The sequence below is a fragment of the Pipistrellus kuhlii genome, unplaced genomic scaffold (assembly GCF_014108245.1).
Source record: "Pipistrellus kuhlii isolate mPipKuh1 unplaced genomic scaffold, mPipKuh1.p scaffold_m20_p_20, whole genome shotgun sequence".
Classification (NCBI taxonomy): domain Eukaryota; kingdom Metazoa; phylum Chordata; class Mammalia; order Chiroptera; family Vespertilionidae; genus Pipistrellus; species Pipistrellus kuhlii.
The window spans coordinates 12074093-12091725 of record NW_023425516.1 but is presented as its reverse complement, the minus strand read 5'-3'; the positions used below and the strand labels follow the sequence as shown (position 1 = coordinate 12091725).

At 48.3% G+C, this 17633-nt stretch overlaps 2 protein-coding genes across 2 annotated transcripts; both read left to right on the top strand.

Moving 5' to 3' along the window:
• The first annotated feature begins 2272 nt into the window (after positions 1–2272).
• Positions 2273–8979, top strand: PANX3 (pannexin 3). Its single transcript, XM_036449070.2, has 4 exons — positions 2273–2550; positions 4549–4691; positions 5426–5640; positions 8296–8979. The coding sequence occupies exons 1-4, from the start codon at positions 2370–2372 to the stop codon at positions 8933–8935; spliced, it is 1179 nt and encodes a 392-aa protein (XP_036304963.1). The 5' UTR covers positions 2273–2369; the 3' UTR covers positions 8936–8979.
• A 1766-nt stretch (positions 8980–10745) lies between these two features.
• TBRG1 (transforming growth factor beta regulator 1) lies at positions 10746–17224 on the top strand. Its single transcript, XM_036449069.2, has 9 exons — positions 10746–11088; positions 12390–12460; positions 13002–13234; positions 14014–14150; positions 14431–14577; positions 15111–15208; positions 15457–15567; positions 15977–16119; positions 16900–17224. Exons 1-9 carry the CDS (start codon positions 10957–10959, stop codon positions 17040–17042), a joined length of 1215 nt encoding a protein of 404 aa, XP_036304962.1. The 5' UTR covers positions 10746–10956; the 3' UTR covers positions 17043–17224.
• Positions 17225–17633: the final 409 nt, after the last annotated feature.

Here is a 17633-nt window from a genome sequence, read left to right as displayed (position 1 = left end):
AAAAGAGCACAAAGGTAGTTTCTGAGGTGCTAGTAGCATTCTGTTTCCTGATCAGATGAAAGCTGACTGAACTGTACACTTAGGATATGTGCTTATGAATGTATGTTTTTTATACTCCAGTAAAGATGTACACTATTTTTTTTTTTTTTTTTTTTTTTGCCCTGGCTGGTGTTCAGTTGGTTGGGCATAGTTCTGCACAACGAAGGGTTGCCAGTTCGATTCCTGGTCAGGGAATGTACCTGGGTTGTGGGCTCAATCCCTGGTGGGAAATGTGCAGGAGGTAGTAATCAGTGTTCTGCTCTTATGTTGATGTTTCTCTCTCTCTCTCTCTCTCTCTCTCTCTCTCTCTCTCTCTCTCTCTCTCTCTCTCTCTTCTTTCCTCTCCCTCTAAAAGTCAATAAAATATCTTTTAAAAGTAACTATTTTTAAAAACTAAAACAAAATATATGGATACAAACCAACTACACACGTTTGGCAAAAACACACATGTTGAAAAGATTCAGAAACGAGAGTGTGGAGAGGCTAAAGGGAGATGAAACAGAGAATCCCTTTTCTTGCTCCCATGCCGGGTCACTCCCGGGAGCGCTCACTGGGCAGCTCTGAATCAGAGCTGGCCTCCAGCCTGGGGATGGGGAGAGAGACAGGTCCAAACCAAACGTTTGTGGGCCCAGGAAAAACAGTTCAAATAGAAGCCCACATATCATGTATCTAAAAAATTAAATGTTACAAATAAAGCTAGAAAACCGATTTAAAGAAAATACATTCTGTCGGCCCACCTTGACATATTTACACACACACACACACACACACACACACACACACACACACACATACCCCTTCATAATGACCTGAATGTCAGATTTAAATTTAGAATCTTCCCAGGCCCCTTCTTCCCAACACGGCTAAGTCCTCACATCGCAAGAAGCCTCATAATTGCATGTGTGTGCATCCCGGGTTTCTAAATCCCCTCCAGCTCCCTCAAGGAGCCTTTTCTTCGTCCTAGGGGTGCACCCCAGCAGAAAGATGTGTAAACGAGCCGAAACCGGTTTGGCTCAGTGGATAGAGTGTTGGTCTGTGGACTGAGGGTCCCAGGCTCAGTTCAGGTCAAGGGCAATGTACCTTGGTTGCGGGCACATCCCCAGTGGGGAGTGTGCAGGAGGCAGCTGATCGATGTTTCTCTCTCATCGATGTTTCTAGCTCTCTATCCCTCTCCCTTCCTCTCTGTAAAAAATCAATAAAATATATTATATTTTTTAAAAAATCTGTAAACAGGAGGGTACACCAAGGAAAAAGCCTGCACAGGCCCTGGGGCCATCTGGGCGGGGAATTACAGTGTCCCAGGTGCCAGAGGGGTGGTCTAGAGTAGACTCTGAATGGGTGCATCCCTTTGGTCCCATGGACTCTGCCTTGTGAGAAGGCACAGCCAAAGGGGACCCGTGTGAAGGCCAAAGTCGGGGCCTCTCAGGGCAGACGCCCTATGCCCCACTGACCCAACCCCACAAGATGGATATAAGAGTTGATAGTTACCCTACACTTTACAAAATACCTTCACCTGTAATCCTCTCAGTCAATCCTCTCTATCTTGTAAGATGACAACATCAAGCCATCGGATGGGTGAGACTCCTGGCCAAAGTCAGGCAATAAAAATGAGTACTTGCTAGGTCTCCTGTGGAAACCTTTCCCGCCAAGTTCCAAAGGTCACTGCTTTCCACTATTCAACGCTGCCAGCCACCCCTCAGTTTTCTAAAGAACTGATGAAGGCTAAAAGAAAAAAAAAATTAAATTAAATATTATATATGGAAGCAAAACACCAAGAGCAGAGTCCTTTCTGAGAAAGAGCCTGAGAGCAAAGCAAATCTCATCACTGGGACAAAGAACACTATGCAGTAGTCTTAGTCATCCCAGCTGAGTCCAGGGGTCCCTACCTCCACCCCAAGCCACAAAATGAGCACCTTCAACACAATCTCCACCCAAATTCCACACCAATTACATGGGAGCCCCGGCCTCGCAGCCCGCCTCCTCCCCACCACCCACTAAAAATACTTTATTAATAAGAGGGCAGCTTAAAGCCACGGACCTCCATCGGCTCCAGGACAAGCCAGAGAGCAGCCTGACACCAGCCCCCGCGGACACCCGACCCTCCTCCAGTGAGGACCCGCTATGCCAGGCCTCCTTCTAATTACCAGGTGTCCGGCTCGGGGGGCCGGCGGTTATTTAGAGAACCAGCGCCTGCTCCTGGCACAGATGTCCCAGAGGCTGGGGCTGCAGGCTCTCTCTGCTCCGTGCCAGCTGCCTGCAGCTGCCATCTCCTCACTCTGCTACCCTGGGACCCCTCCTGCCGCCTCTGCACCCCAACGCTCAGCGGCACCATGTCGCTTGCACACGCAGCTGCGGAGTACATGCTCTCAGACGCCCTGCTGCCTGACCGCCGGGGCCCCCGCCTCCAACGGCTGAACCTGGAGCTCCCCCTGGACCGCATAGTCAAGTTCGTAGCCGTGGGCTTCCCCTTGTTGCTGATGTCCCTGGCCTTTGCCCAGGAGTTCTCCTCCGGTAAGTGGCTTCCCAGGCGTGGTAGATAGGAGACTAGACTTTCTCTCCTCCCTCCCTCTCTCTCTTACTCTCTCTGGAGAGATGTGCATACTGTTGATTTCAGAGAGGGAGAGGGAGAGATATAAACATCAACGCGAGAATCATTGATCGGCTGCCTCCAGCATGACCCCTTGCTGGGGATGGAGTCCATATCCTGGGCATGTGCCCTGATCAGGAATCAAGCCGTGACCTAGCTCATAGGTCGATGCTCAATCACTGAGCCACGCCCGCTGGGCAGGACCTAGGACTTCTAAAGGTTTTTGCCATCCATGCTTTGGACAAGTTTCTTACCTTCTTGGAGCCTTCTTTTCTTTTCTTTTCTTTCTTTCTTTTAAAATATATTTTATTTATTTTTTACAGAGAGGAAGAGAGAGGGATAGAGAGCTAGAAACATCAATGAGAGAGAAACATCGAGCAGCTGCCTACTGCACACCCCTTACTGGGGATGTGCCAGCAACCAGGGCACATGCCCTTGACAGGAATCGAACCTGGGACCCCTCAGTCCGCAGGCCAACGCTCTATCCACTGAGCCAAACCGGTTTTTGGCTGGAGCCTTCTTCTTACTCCCTACCTCCAGGGTTACTGACTTAAGAACTTAGGTTAGGTGCCTGACAGAGCTGGGAACATCACAGGTGAATAAACCCACTCATTCCTCTCCACACACATGAACAAACACATGCATGCAGTGTCCTAGATGACGGGTGAACTCAGCAAGTCAGCCACCTCCACTGAGAGAGGGTGGGCTTCCCATGAACGAGGGTTTCTGGCTTCCTTTTCTGGCAGTGTGATTGCCTCACTACACCTCCCAAGGACGTGTGTAGACTCCCACTGCCTCTTCTTTTACCTGCAGATGGGAAGAAGTATTGGGTCCCACTTCTGCCTCTGTCTAGAGCCATTAAGTTTAAAAAATGTGGCTCTCAAAAGAAATTTCAACCACTGTACTGTTGATATTTGGCTCTGTTTACTAATGAGTTTGCCGAACACTGATCTAGAGAATGATGGGAAAACCCAAAACAAGACATTCTCCCTCCAAGCTCACTTTCCTTCCAACCACCACTCCTCCACCTTTTCTCTCTCTCTTTTTTTTAAAATATATTTTATTGACTTTTTACAGAGAGGAAGGGAGAAAGATAGAGAGCTAGAAACGTTGATGAGAGAGAAACATCGACCAGCTGCCTCTTGCACACCCCCTACCAGGGATGTGCCCGCAACCAAAGCACATGCCTTAGATGGGAATCGAACCCAGGACCCTTCAGTCCGCAGACCGATGCTCTATCCACTGAGCCAAACCAGCTTCAGCATCCACCTTTTCTCTTGATTTGGGCTCTGAAGTCCTGGCAACTCATCCTCTAAACTAGGGGTGTCGAACTCAATCAGAGAAGGGGCCAAAATCTAAAATCCAGCCTAAATTGCGGGCCGAATGGTTTACTGAACAGTCATAAACTGTCATTGTGATGGAAACGCAGCGGAGTGCAGTGATGACAGCGCGGTGCGGGCCACATTGCAAGGCCTGGCGGGACGGATTTGGCCCGCGGGCCTTGTGTTTGACACATGTGCTCTAAACGTTAGGACCCAGGTGTCAGTGCTCTGAGAAAGGAAATATTATCATGAAACTGCAACCTGCGGGTGCCAACCTGCGAGAGTGCAGGGACCGTCTACACACATACATTCACCACACCTCCCACCCCTGACCCCCTGCTGCCTGCCTGCCCGGGAATCCAGGGGGAGCCCAGAGAGCAAAAGCCTGGCAGACATCAAAGGCAAGTCAGTCAGGGGCAGGCCTGAGTCAGAGCAGAGTGCTGTCCAGCCTTGCTCGTCCAACAGGCTTGCCAAACCCAAAGAGTGGGGCGCGGGAAGAAGGAAGTGCCTGCCGGGCACACAAACTGGCAGAGCAGTGGAGGTGGGTTCCCGTTCCTCACTCGGACTCCGGGCTTCCTCAAAGCCGTGTTCCCCTTTTAGGGTCTCCCATCAGCTGCTTCTCGCCCGGGAACTTCAGCGCCCGGCAGGCCGCCTACGTGGACAGCTCCTGCTGGGACTCGCTGGTTCACCACCAACCGGATGAGTCTGGGCGGCACCAGCTGAAATCCCTCTGGCCTCACAAGGTAACGCAAACCAGGCTCCATCAGACTGAGTGGGGCGGGCCTGGGGGGCATCACCATATTCTCTCTTGTCTCTTGGCCACCCCTCCACTTCCACACGCTGGTCAGGGACTCGTGTTTCAGGCATTCATCAAAGGCCTGGCGATCTTGTTTCCCACTTTTATCTGATTGGAGTTTTGTGCTGATGGATGACGCCTGTTGGCCAGCATTCCTGAATTGAAGGAAATTCTATGTCGGAAAAGAGTAAAATCTCTACGAGTGAAGAGGAATGTTATTTTTTTTTAAGACAGGTGTGAAAAGGTTCTCGTCTAATACACCTTTCGGAAACTCACACCCTCTCTCTCTCTCTTTCACCCACACTCTCCTGTGATGCCAGAACAACTGCTGTTGGCCACGACTTCTGGCTAGCTCCTCACATTATGGAGTGATGACAATTTACAAGGCTGACATGCATGGGGGATGGGGAGTCCTCTCTACCCACCCCAGCCCTGATCCCTCTCTTACCCCTTCCTCCCTCTCTCCCTCTCTTTCTGCCTCTTGCCTCTGCCCTACACAGACCCCAGATCAGAAAAGTGGAGCTGGGGAGACCGGAAATCCCTTCTTTCCCGGGCCTCACTGTATTCGGCCCTAGTTCCTGGGCCTGTGGGAGCTCCCTCCCCTGTAAGGCTGGGGGAGGGAGCTACCGCAGAACTCTCTCCACCCTGGGCCCCCCAGCTCAGCTCACTCTCATCCCGCAGGCCCTCCCCTACTCCCTGCTGGCCCTGGCGGTGGCCATGTACCTGCCAGTGCTGCTGTGGCAGTACGCAGCCGCGCCGGCCCTCAGCTCAGACCTGCTGTTCATCATCAGCGAACTGGACAAATCCTACAACCGCTCCATCCGCCTGGTGCAGCACATGGTGAAGATCCGGCACAAGAGCTCGGACCCCCACGTTTTCTGGGATGAGCTGGAAAAGTGAGTTGTCTCTTCCGCTCCTTTCTGAAGGGCTCCTACCGGCATTTTAAAAATATATATATATATTTTATTGATTCTTTACAGAGAGGAAGAGAAAGGGACAGAGAGCTAGAAACATCAATGAGGGAGAATCATCGATCAGCTGCCTCCTGCACCCCCCACCCCACTGGGGATGTGCCCACAACCAAGGTACATGCCCTTGACTGGAATCGAACCCGGGACCCTTCAGTCCGTAGGCCGATGCTCTATCCATTGAGCCAAACCGGTTTGGGGAACCTTTTTCCTGCCAAGGACCATTTAGATATTTATAACATCATTCGAGGGCCATACAAAATTATCAGCTTAAAAATTAGCCCCTGTATTTGGTCAAACGTTTAATTAACTCACCCCTAATGCCTTGGCAGGGCCAGATCAAATGATGTCCTGGGCCTTATATGGCCCAAGGGTCAGACATTCCCCACCCCTGCTCTATACCATCCTTCTCAAGATGGCACAACGGTGAACACCTCCTCTTATTAACTTCCTACCACGTGTACCGGGAGAGGAGAACGGACTCTGCCTCCAGTTTGCAGAGGAACATGGTCAGAAAGGGATTAATCACCTTAACCAGTTTGGCTCAGTGGATAGAGCGTCAGCCTGCGGACTGGAGGGTCCCAGGTTTGATTCTGGTCAAGGACATGTACCTTGGTTGCAGGCACATCCCCAGTGGGAGGTGTGCAGGAGGCAGCTGCTCGATATTTCTCTCTCATTGATGTTTCTAACTCTCTCTCCCTCTCTCTTCCTCTCTGTAAAAAAATCAATAAAACATATATATTTTTAAAAAGGGATTCATCACTCTAAAAACGACTTCATATACCACTTCCTGCTCAGAAACCTCCAACAGCTCCCCTCCTGCATATAGAAAAAATATTCACATTCCCCCAAGGCCCTCTACATACTCTGCCACCAACTGCTTTTTCTTTTTTATTTGTTTGTTTTTAAATATATTTTATTGATTTTTTTACAGAGAGGAAGGGAAAGGGATAGGGAGTTAAAAACATTGATGAGAGAGAAACATCGATCAGCTGTCTCCTGCATTCCCCCCCCACGGGGGATGTGCCGGCAACCAAGGTACGTGCCCTTGACCGGAATCGAACCTGGGACCTTTCAGTCCGCAGGCCGACGTTCTATCCACTGAGGCAAACCGGTTCCGGCACTTTTTCTTTTTTTAAATACATTTTTATTGATTTCAGAGAGGAAGGGAGAGGGAGATAGAAACATCAATGATGAGAGAGACTCATTGATCGGCTGCCTCCTTCACACCCCTACTGGGGATCGAGCCCAAAACCCGGGCATGTGCCCTGACCAGGAATCAAACATGACCTCCTGATTCATAGGTCCATGCTCAACCACTGAGCCATGCCGGCCGGGCTGTTCTGGGTGCTTTAGATGTGTGTCCATGTGTGTACTGGGGGGCAGAGGTAGGGAGAAGACAAAGCTACACCTCCCCATGTGGGCTTATATTCTACCAAGGGAAGACACACAGCGAATAATCATAAACACATAATTATATGGTGGAAAATAAGTGGCGGGAAGAAAAACGGTAGAGCAGGGGAAGGGTGGGGGTGGTCAGGAAAGCTGCGAGGCTGTGGAGTGGTATGGCTTTAAATAGAACGGCCAGGGTGGGCCCCACAAGAGGATGGTTGAGCTAAGATTTGAAGCCATATTCTGTTTCAGGATTACGCACACACTCTTTTCTGAAACCTATCTACCCTCTTGAAGGCCACGTCTAGGACAATATCCTCCATAAAGTTTTCTGAACATTCCAGCCCCTACGGTTCTTCTCTCTTCTAATTTACAACGAGCATGGTTTGTAGTCATCATTTTAACGACAAACCAAGAGCTGTTTTTGTTTCATGTATGCGTAGCTTATCTGCCTCTTCCCCACAAGCCAGACTGTAAGCTCCTTCCGAACAGACTGGCTTACATATTACATATACCTGAATATCACAGCTCTCTACCAGTACTTTCTAGCACACTTATTTTTAAGGAATTTTTAAAAATATATTTTATTGATTTCAGAGAGGAAGGGAAAGGAGAGACAGAATCATCAATGATGAGAGAGAATCATTGATTGGCTGCCTCCTGCACACCCCCTACTGAGAATCGATTCCTTGACGGGAATCAAACCCGGGACCCTTCAGTCTGCAGGCCGACACTCTATCCACTGAGCCAAACAGGCTAGGGCGCACATTTATTTTAATAAACTAAATGAATTGGCATAAAAATCACAGAGTATTCAGAACAAGAACCAGAATAGGCTTATGTAGACTCCCAGTCTGGTGCTAATTGAATAAGCCTTACTGCTTCCTAAGGATCCCACTTCTTTTGCTCAGAGGTTTACTCCGCCTTGCTGGGCAGAAATCCATTGTGGCAATTTATCACTCATGGATCGTTCACTTGGTTGACTGCAGTGCACTCACTGCTCAGAGAATGAAGATGTACTTGCTTACCGCCTCCTTTTGGGAGGAGGGTGGTGATGCCGAGAAGGCAGGTTTTCACGGTTAAGAATGCCATCCCGGGTACACAGAGTCTGGTACTTTTCCACGTGGCTCCCTCAGGATACAGTTCTCCACAGACCCCTCCTGACCCTGCCTCCTCTCTTCCCCTGCCCAGGGCCCGTGGAGAACGGTACTTTGAGTTCCCCTTGCTGGAGCGGTACCTGGCATGCAAGCAGCGCTCACACTCGCTGGTGGCCACCTACCTCCTGCGGAACTCACTCCTGCTCCTCTTCACCTCGGCCACCTACCTGTACCTGGGCCACTTCCACCTGGACATCTTCTTCCAAAAGGAATTCAGCTGTTCTGTCAAGACGGAGCTGCTCAGCGATGAGACCGACGTCCCCGATCTCATTACCTGCCGGCTGACCTCCCTGTCTGTCTTCCAGATCGTCAGTCTCTCCACGCTAGCCATCTACACCCTCCTGGTGCCAGTGATCATCTACAACCTCACCCGGCTGTGTCGGTGGGACAAACGGCTTCTGTCCATCTATGAGATGCTCCCGGCATTCGACCTCCTCAGCAGGAAGATGCTGGGGTGCCCCATCAACGACCTCAACGTGATCCTCCTCTTCCTCCGAGCCAACATCTCGGAGCTCATCTCTTTCAGCTGGTTGAGTGTCTTATGTGTGCTGAAGGACACGACCACCCAGAAGCACCACATTGACACGGTGGTCGATTTCATGACTTTATTAGCTGGCTTAGAACCCTCAAAACCGAAACACCTCACTCGCCAGATCAGTGATGAGAACCCGTAGTTAAGAAACCATAAAGCGCCCTAACCGGTTCGGCTCAGTGGATAGAGCGTTGGCCTGCAGACTCAAGGGTCCCAGGTTAGATTCGGTCAAGGGCATGTATCTTGGTTGCGGGCACATCCCCGGTAGGGAGTGTGCAGGAGGCAGCTGATTGATGTTTTTCTCTCATCGATGTTTCTAACTCTCTATCCTTCTCCTTTCCTCTCTGTAAAAAAAATCAATAAAATATTGTGGTTGTTTTTTTTTTAAAGAAACCATAGAGCAAGAAATTTTACTGGTAAGTCTTTCTCCTTCCTCATAAGCCTCACACACTATCACAAAAAATATATATCTACTTTAAAATTGCTAAGCTTGGATTCAGCTGAATTATAATATATCCTGTAGTGTGTTATCCTAAAGGTGAGAAGAGATGATCAACACATGGTAACAAATCTGAAAATTAGAGCTGAAGAGTCAAAGAACTAAAAAATTAGACCTAGAGCACTCTAAGGGGGGAAAAGCCAGAACTAAAATTATGGACATTCTATGCAGGCAGGTTCTTCTCTCTATATGCACTCCATGGTCCTTCAGGGATATGTACTCAGCAGTGGGGTGAGCTGGTAAGAGACTAAAGATATGAAACCCAAAGAAGAAAACAAAAAATAATATATATATTAATATATATATATATTATTTTTTGTTTTCTTGTGTGTGTATATATATATATATATATATATATATATATATATATGTATATGAAATCCCTGAGAACACTCTGGTGTGGCCTGAAACCCTAGGATTGTGCCCAGCTTGTTTTGTGATAGTCATCAAGTTTGGCCAGGACCCCTGTGCCCTGCAAAGTGGGCAGGAGGAAATTATGGCAGGGACTTGTAACATGCATTTGGGGGCTGAAGGACAGTATAGAACAAGAACAGGAGGGCACCTTGGGCACTGGGGACAGCATATTCTAAGGCTATGCTTCTCATGATCTTAGAATATGCTGTCCCCAGTGCCCAAGGTGCCCTCCTGTTCCTCTCTCTTCAGTCAGTCTGGGCACATTCAAGAAGCCTTCCCGCCCAACTGGGGTGGCTCAGGAGTTGGACATCGAACTATGAACCAGGAGTTCACGGTTCAATTTCCAGTCAGGGCATAAGCCGGGATCGTGGGCTCGATTCCGAGTGGGGTGTGCAAGAGGCAGAGGCTCAGTGATTCTCTCATCATAGATGTTTCTGTCTTTCTCTCTTCCTCTTGTTTCCTCTCTAAAATCAATAAAAATACTTTAAAAAAATAAAAATCCTTCCCTAATTGGGTGCTGCCATATCATCCACTACCTGCCTGAGATAAAACTGACTCCACTGTATTAATATTTCCTTTTTATCTGTGTGGCCCTCCCTCTTAAATAAGTTTCCTAAACATCCTGCCCTGATAAGAACTACATATTCTTCTGGATAAATCAGTGACCGGATGAGTTGCTTGATAACATTACACTGTCTGGAGCACAGAGACCCAGCCTCTGAACAATTCTGTATGGAAAAAGCTTTGTGCACGAAGATGCTCTCTGCAGCAATTGATGACCAAAAAGTCAAACAACGTGGAAATAAATATGCAAAATTACTATCCCGTAACTGAAAGATTGCGGGTACCCAGTGTAAAAGCTGGTGTTGACAGCCGTGGGCTGTGGGAGCCTGAGGTTCGCGCTGGGGGAGGGTTTCCGCCGGTTCCAGCCTCCGCCCTACCTTCACAGTCGCCTGCTACGCACGCGCTGTCGCGAGTGACTGAGGGTTACGTCATCCGGCGCCGTGCTTTACGTTAATCGGCGCCGTGACGCAACTTCCGGGCAATGTTACTTCCGGAGCTGCGGAGACGGGAGGCGCTGCCTGTAGCTGTGGGTTCCGGCCTAGCGCGCCCCTAAGAGCGTTTTGGAGAAATCGGTTCCTCTGGACCCGCTTCCACCAGCGCAGACCCGCCGAGCCGGGCGCCACGCCGCCCCTCGGCCGGACGCCGATGCCCGCCGAGCCCGGGAGGCCCCGCAGCGGGGCCGGGCCATGAGCCTGCTGGGCGGCCTCGCCCCCTCGCCGTTCAGGGCCAAGATGAAAAGGCTCCCGAGGCGGAGCCAGAACGAGAAGTACCGGCTCAAGTACCTGCGGCTGCGAAAAGCCGCCAAAGCCACGGTGTTTGTGAGTCTCACGCCGCCCGGCCCTTCGCCTCGACACCCGAGTCCGCGAAATGTTTCCCCAAACCGTTCCCTCCCTGGAGAGTTGGGGGTGGCCCAGGGTTAGCTTTTGCAGTATGCGTGGCTTCTCCGTAGCCCTGTGTCCTTGGACAGATCACGTTATTTCTGTAACCCTGTTTCTTGTCTGTGAGATTGAATTATCTACTCTGTGAAGATTAAATGAGGAAGGGAAAAGGTTTGGTGTCTCGATGTGTCCGTAAGTTTTACCCAATATCGTTATAACCGCAAAACTCTTGGAAATGCTTTTGGTTTTCGAGAGAATCCTGAGAAGGAGGCACTTTTTAAAAAAATAACATCGATGCCCAGTGAAATGATGTGCTTGAGGGCGCTGAGTCAGAGCCCTAACCAACTTAGACACCGCGATTCTAGTTCCTTCATTACTTCCAACGAGTGAATGAATGAGGCTTGGGAAATAGATGGAGTCATCAGTATAGACCAGACAGTACTTGGATAAGGAAGTTTAAGCATTTTACACACTGGAGTTGATTTTGTTCCATCCCATTTTTCTCTTTAGGATTCATATTATGTGGGATGCTTTGGGTTAGGTTGGTTTTCTAAGCCCCTCAAAGTGGATATTCATATTTTTATGAATTAAATTTAAGCATCTGTGGATTTAAGCAGTAGTCCCTTTTCTCTGCTAAAGGCTAACCGACTTACATCTTGGTTTGCCTAGAACACCCATTCTATATAATGAAAGCCTAATATGCAAATTGACTGAACAGCCGAAGACTGGCAGCTATGATGTGCACTGACCACCAGGGGGCATAGGCTTAACACAGATGCTGCCCCCAGCCTACAGGCTCTAGATAAATGAAGGCAGGTGCCAGTGGGCACCCCTGGTTCACCCCCACAGAAGGAGGTGACTAGTGGTGGGGGGTGGGGCCAGTGATCAGGCGGTGCCAGGCCTGCCAAGGTGGGTGCCAGCAGGGGCCCCACAGATCAGCCCTGTTTGCTGGCCAAGCCTAGGGACCCTTCCCATGCATGAATTTTGTGCACTGGGCTTCTAGTAGTTTCCCATACTGTCTTAGTATAATCATTAATAGTGCCCCCTTTTTACTCAAAGATACCCCAGTTTTGATAAATTCTATTACTCTGACCATTACCTAGATTCTTTTATAGTTTGCAAGTAGAATATTTCTTCCTTCTTATCTAGCAACAAAGACAACTTTGGCTTGAAATAGAATTCTTCTTCCCAGCATAATACTTTTATTCATTTTATGTGATTATATGTTCCTTTTTTTAAAGGAAAATGCTGCTATTTGTGATGAAATCGCTCGTCTTGAGGAAAAATTTCTTAAAGCAAAAGAAGAAAGACGGTGAGCTGACTTCATTTTGTGTTCAGAACCGCAGTTTTGGTGATTGAAACGGGGTTATTACTCTGGGGATTTTTCTCCAGTGGGAGTTTTGTGCATTCTACAGCTCGTTGGCCGCTGACCAAGTATAGAGAAACCTACAGCCTATGGTTTGGTTCCTGTTCACTCAGATCGTGTTAGATCAATAGTGATGAGGCAGCTCCTCTATTTATTTCTCTGATAAAGCCCTCTTGCTCCAACTGATGAGTAATCTAATGATAACTCCACCAAAGAAACTCTCTTATTCTGTAAATATTTACTCTGTGCAAAGCACAATGAGTATATATACATATGCAATTCATGGTAGATGCCCTTCAGAAGCCTAATACCTTCCAGATGCAAAGAGATACACTGCAATTCTTTATCTAGGCTCCTTGAGTATTCCCCTCTGGAACTTGATTCAGGGTCTAATAAGAATATCTTTATATATAGTTCTGGCTTCCCCAGAACTTAAAATACTGACCTGAGATGAAAGGCAAGTTCATACATCTCCTTCCCACCTCAGGTACCTGCTGAAGAAGCTCCTGCAGCTGCAGGCTCTGACTGAAGGGGAAGTGCCGCCTGCCACTCCCGCTCACAGCTCCAGTCTGCCCCTGGCTTACGGGGTGGCCAGCTCTGTGGGAACCCTGCAGGGAGCTGGGTCCAGTTCCGGGCCTGGCACTGGGGCTGAGGAACCATTTGGGAAGAAATCCAAGAAGGAGAAAAAAGAAAAAGGCAAAGAGAACAACAAACTGGAAGGTACCTCGGAGGACATACCCGTTGCACCATTGGCTCAGCAATTATTGACAATGACCTGATACTAACTGGTAGACACTCACAGCCACAGATATCCTTAAACGGTCCTTCAGCAGCCCTAATAGCCTGGGAGAAACAAGTGGATCAGAGCCACTTTGAGTGGAAGAGTTCCAGTTAGACCTGGTCAAATGCGAAGGGAGCAGCTAAGGCTTCCGCCTTCTTCCCTATCCCCCCCTCTCTGGGTTGCCTTCAGGTCTGTCTTTCCTAGACGCGGGGAAATGACCGACGAGGCCTTTAGAGCACACTGCTGGCTTGGGAAACTTCTGATCTTTAAAAGTGAAGTAAGAGGCCTTAAAAGGCTTGCCTGGCTGGTGGGGCTCAGGGGTTGTGCGCTGACCTATGAACCTAGATTCCCAGTCAGGGCACAAGCTGGGGTTGCAGGCTAGATCCCCAGTAGGGGAAGTGCAGGAGGCAGCCAATCAACGATTCTTTCTCCTCACTGATGTTTCTATCTCTCCCTTCCTCTCTGAAATCAATAACAATATATGTATTTTTAAAAGTACAAGGGTTTTGGATCCTAAGCAGTAATATGAAAAGTGGTTACTGCTAGGTGGGTGGGTTAGAAAGATACTTGAAGCTTTGGAGAAAAGTCCCATGTGCCCATTCATTGAGTGTGTAGAACCAGGGTTGGCTTATTGCTCTTGGCACTTACATGTAAAGTTTTCCCTTCCCCTCAGCATTGGGAGGGGCCTAAAGTGGGTGACCCCAGATTTGCGTTTCAGTTCTGAAGAAAACATCCAAGAAAAAGAAAATGGAGGGAGGTGCTCGCAAGCTGGTTCAGCCCATTGCCCTGGATCCCTCAGGACGGCCCGTGTTCCCCATCGGACTGGGGGGTCTAACAGTGTATAGCCTGGGGGAGGTGAGTGAGACCAGCGATAACACAGAGAGGCGAATCAGAAATACGGGAATGGGGTTGAGCCTTCCCTCCCTCTTCCCACTAGTAGCAGCCCCTGGCTGTTCCAGACCAACCCCAGAAAATCTCGTCCCCAGGACCAGGTGGGTTTTGTCTGCAACATAGCCTACACTCTCAGTGTGACTTGAGTCACTCTTTGCAGCCCCAAAGTGGTTCCAAAAGCTACCTGTGGACCTCAGAATTCTCCAGTGACCTCAACTGCAGGTTGGGGGCATCTTTTTTCTAGATCATCACCGACCGCCCTGGCTTCCATGACGAGAGTGCCATCTACCCTGTGGGCTACTGCAGTACTAGAGTGTATGCCAGCATGAAGTGCCCGGGCCAGAAGTGTCTGTACACCTGTCAGATCAAGGATGGTGGTGCGCAGCCTCAGGTATTTCTCTTCGCAAAAATGTATCGAACTTTGTAGAAAACCGGTCGAGGAATTGATTGGAAAGCCCTTATTGCAAAAATACTTCCTTGGCAAAAATTCGTATTAGTATAATTTTAGTTTAACAGTTTTTTAGTAAATAGTCAAGGTGTTTTGCAATTTAAGAAATACAGAAATTGAAATGGGGGTTTGCAGTTAAAACGGCCTATACTCCTCTTGGATGTTGTAAGAGGATATGGAGAACGACTTCACATGTTTGTAAGATGGCAGTTGCATTTGCACTTACAGGTGTAAGCAGATAGAAAGGGGTCTGGAGAGCAGTCAGGCCAGGAGTACTGAATTGAGACAGTTGAAGGACTTTGATTTCTTTGACTTGTGTGAATTTTAAATGGCTCTGTAAGGAATTGTACCCACCTCCGGTATGGTTTACATCAGCTTCAAGTCCCAGAGTGTAGAACACTTACAGGGCTAGCATGACTTCCTCTCTACTACTTTTTCCTTGAAAAGTGCTCTCATGGCTCCTTTCTCTTTCTCAGTTTGAAATCGTTCCTGAAGATGACCCTCAGAATGCCATTGTCAGCTCTTCTGCAAACGCCTGTCACGCAGAACTGCTCAAGGCCATAAGCGCTACTACGTAAGTTGACCAGCAGCTTGAAGACAAAGATCACTTTGGTAGGGGGAGGCTTTTTCTCTTGCTTCTAATGAGCAGAGATCCCTATTTTATCAAATGCTTCTTTTCATCCTTCAGATGTCTTAGCAGCTAGTCTCCAGAGTGTCCAAGTCAAGAAAGCTTACTCTGGGTGTTCATGCCCACCTTCCATCCCTAAGCCCATCTCATCTCCCTCTACGCGCTCGGATTAAAGTTCTTCCTCTCCTGTTTAGGGGGAAATTAATGTCTAACCTGCTTCCATCTGGAGCTGACTTTTTTGGGTTTTCTCATCCGACTATCCACAACCTGATCCAGAGCTGTCCAGGAGCTCGAAAATGTGTCAAGTAAGTGTGGTCAAATCCGTTCCATGATCAGTGGCCCAGGGACCTAAACTGTTTGGTTCATTTGTACATTTACGGAGCTGCTTCTGCGCACAGCATGCTTGTTCCTTGACTACCGTACCTCAGTATTGTCTTAGCCTCTGGACAGGGAAGCAGAAGCCAGTACCCCATGTACTGTAATTGTCATTTTTTGTGTTTACCATGGCAGCAAAGAAAACCTGAAGAATAATGTGTTACTAAAAGAAGCCTTTCCATCTTTTGAAAGTTTCTGGATTTTTTTTAGTTAATATGTTATTAGGAACATACTGGAGAGAGCTACAGAAAAAAACAAAACACCTGATCGAATTGGGAGGAAAGACTGGGCTGTGGCTAGCAGACAGCTCTTAACTAATGATCCCCTTTGATCCTGCAGTTACCAGTGGGTGAAATATGATGTGTGCAGACCTGGAGATGGGCAGCTGCCCCAAGGACCGCTGGAGAATGATGCAGCTATAAGCTTTGAGGCCTTTCAGAGACAGACCTTTGATGAAGATCATAGTGATCCTATTCTACAAGGTATCTGTAATCTATAATAATAAAAGTGTAATATGGTAATTAGACCGGACAGCTAAACGACCTTCCGGACAAAGCCAGGGCTGCAAGGGCAGAGCCCCTTGCACGAATTCCGTGCATCGGGCCTCTAGGCTTTTAATACCTTTCTGGTTTGAAGGTTTTCCATATTTAGGCCCTTTTCATTCATAGCTGAGTTCCCCAAATGTCTGGGCAGTAAGTGATTCAGGCTTTCACTAGTCCAGTCTTGGAGAGTCCTGAGCCAGGAGGACCTGTACAGTTCTCCAGCAGTGCCCACAGAAGTCACAGAGCACGGCTGTGATCATAGTAAGGCAGGGCCCACCGAGAAACTAGAGTTTCTCATTTTCTACTGAGGTTAAGCCCTGAGTGGAACTCCAGGGGAAAGTTTATGATGCAGGACTAAGATTCCAAGTGGGCTAAAGGGGATCGGGTCAAGGCCTTGGTCCTGCCTCTGTTCCATGGATTCTCTACCATAAGTGGAAGGAGCAATTGGGATTGACACTGGGATCATAGGGAGGGCCCTGAACTGGAAATAAAAAACAACAACAAAATGCTCACTCTGCCTAATATACTACAGATCCTTAGGCAAGTCACTTAAATCTACTTCAGCCACAGTAAAAGTAAATATCTGTCCTATCTTACCCAACAAGGAAGAAATTGGGCTGACAGATGCAAGGATGCTAAGGATTTGAAGGAACATATATGTGTCTGATCAGCCTCCTGAGATTTCTAGGCAACACTGAAACTTAAGGAATTTCCCCCCAGGATCCCTGGACCTCCCGGAGCTTCAGCCCACAGCCTTTGTGTCTTACCCGCCCATGTTCCTGGCAGACGAGCCCCTGGTAGAGGACCACCTACAGCACCTGAAGTCTCCGTCGCAGTGCAGCCCAGCACACTCTTCAGATTGACCGAGAATGAATCTGGATCAGATACCACTTTTTCATCATGATGACTTTAACTTCAGCTAAAACTTAACATACATGGAAAGAGGCAGCAACTTAAAAGTGAAGATTAACACATTTTGTCGTGGAGTTTTCCCTGAGAAAAACTTCACCTGCTTTATTTTTAGTAATAAACTTCTCTTGACAACTCTGCTTATTTTCATCTTGTCATCAGGATATGATCTGTTTTGCTTAGCTCTGCCTCAGGTAGAGTAAACTTAAGTCCTGTAGTAACCAGAGTGAGAGATGGCGGCTGACTTGTAAAGGAGTGAGACCCCGACAGCCTTCTACCCTTGACTCTGATCCTAGTTCAAGGAATGTTAAGTCCCAGCCCCAGCACTGGAAATGGCTGTTCTGTTTCCGTGTCGGTGTCATCAAAATCAAATCCTCATCCCCACGCTGGAGAGTCCAGCCCAAGGCACACTCCATCCATCTCTTCACATGCACATACCCTTGGAGGGGGTCAACATGTTATCTTTAACACTTTCTCCATCCGCTTTGTGACTTCTTATTGGAGAAGGTGCTTTTAACTAAAGTACACTGAAACTCATGATAGCA

Coding starts and splice junctions, on each gene's coding strand:
- TBRG1 (XM_036449069.2), top strand. CDS start 10,957: ATGAGCCTGCTGGGCGGCCTCGCCCCCTCGCCGTTCAGGGCCAAGATG. Junction 14,151..14,430: donor CAGTGTATAGCCTGGGGGAG/GTGAGTGAGACC, acceptor TCTTTTTTCTAG/ATCATCACCGACCGCCCTGG. Junction 16,120..16,899: donor TAGTGATCCTATTCTACAAG/GTATCTGTAATC, acceptor ATTTCCCCCCAG/GATCCCTGGACCTCCCGGAG.
- PANX3 (XM_036449070.2), top strand. CDS start 2,370: ATGTCGCTTGCACACGCAGCTGCGGAGTACATGCTCTCAGACGCCCTG. Junction 2,551..4,548: donor TGCCCAGGAGTTCTCCTCCG/GTAAGTGGCTTC, acceptor TTCCCCTTTTAG/GGTCTCCCATCAGCTGCTTC. Junction 4,692..5,425: donor AATCCCTCTGGCCTCACAAG/GTAACGCAAACC, acceptor CTCATCCCGCAG/GCCCTCCCCTACTCCCTGCT.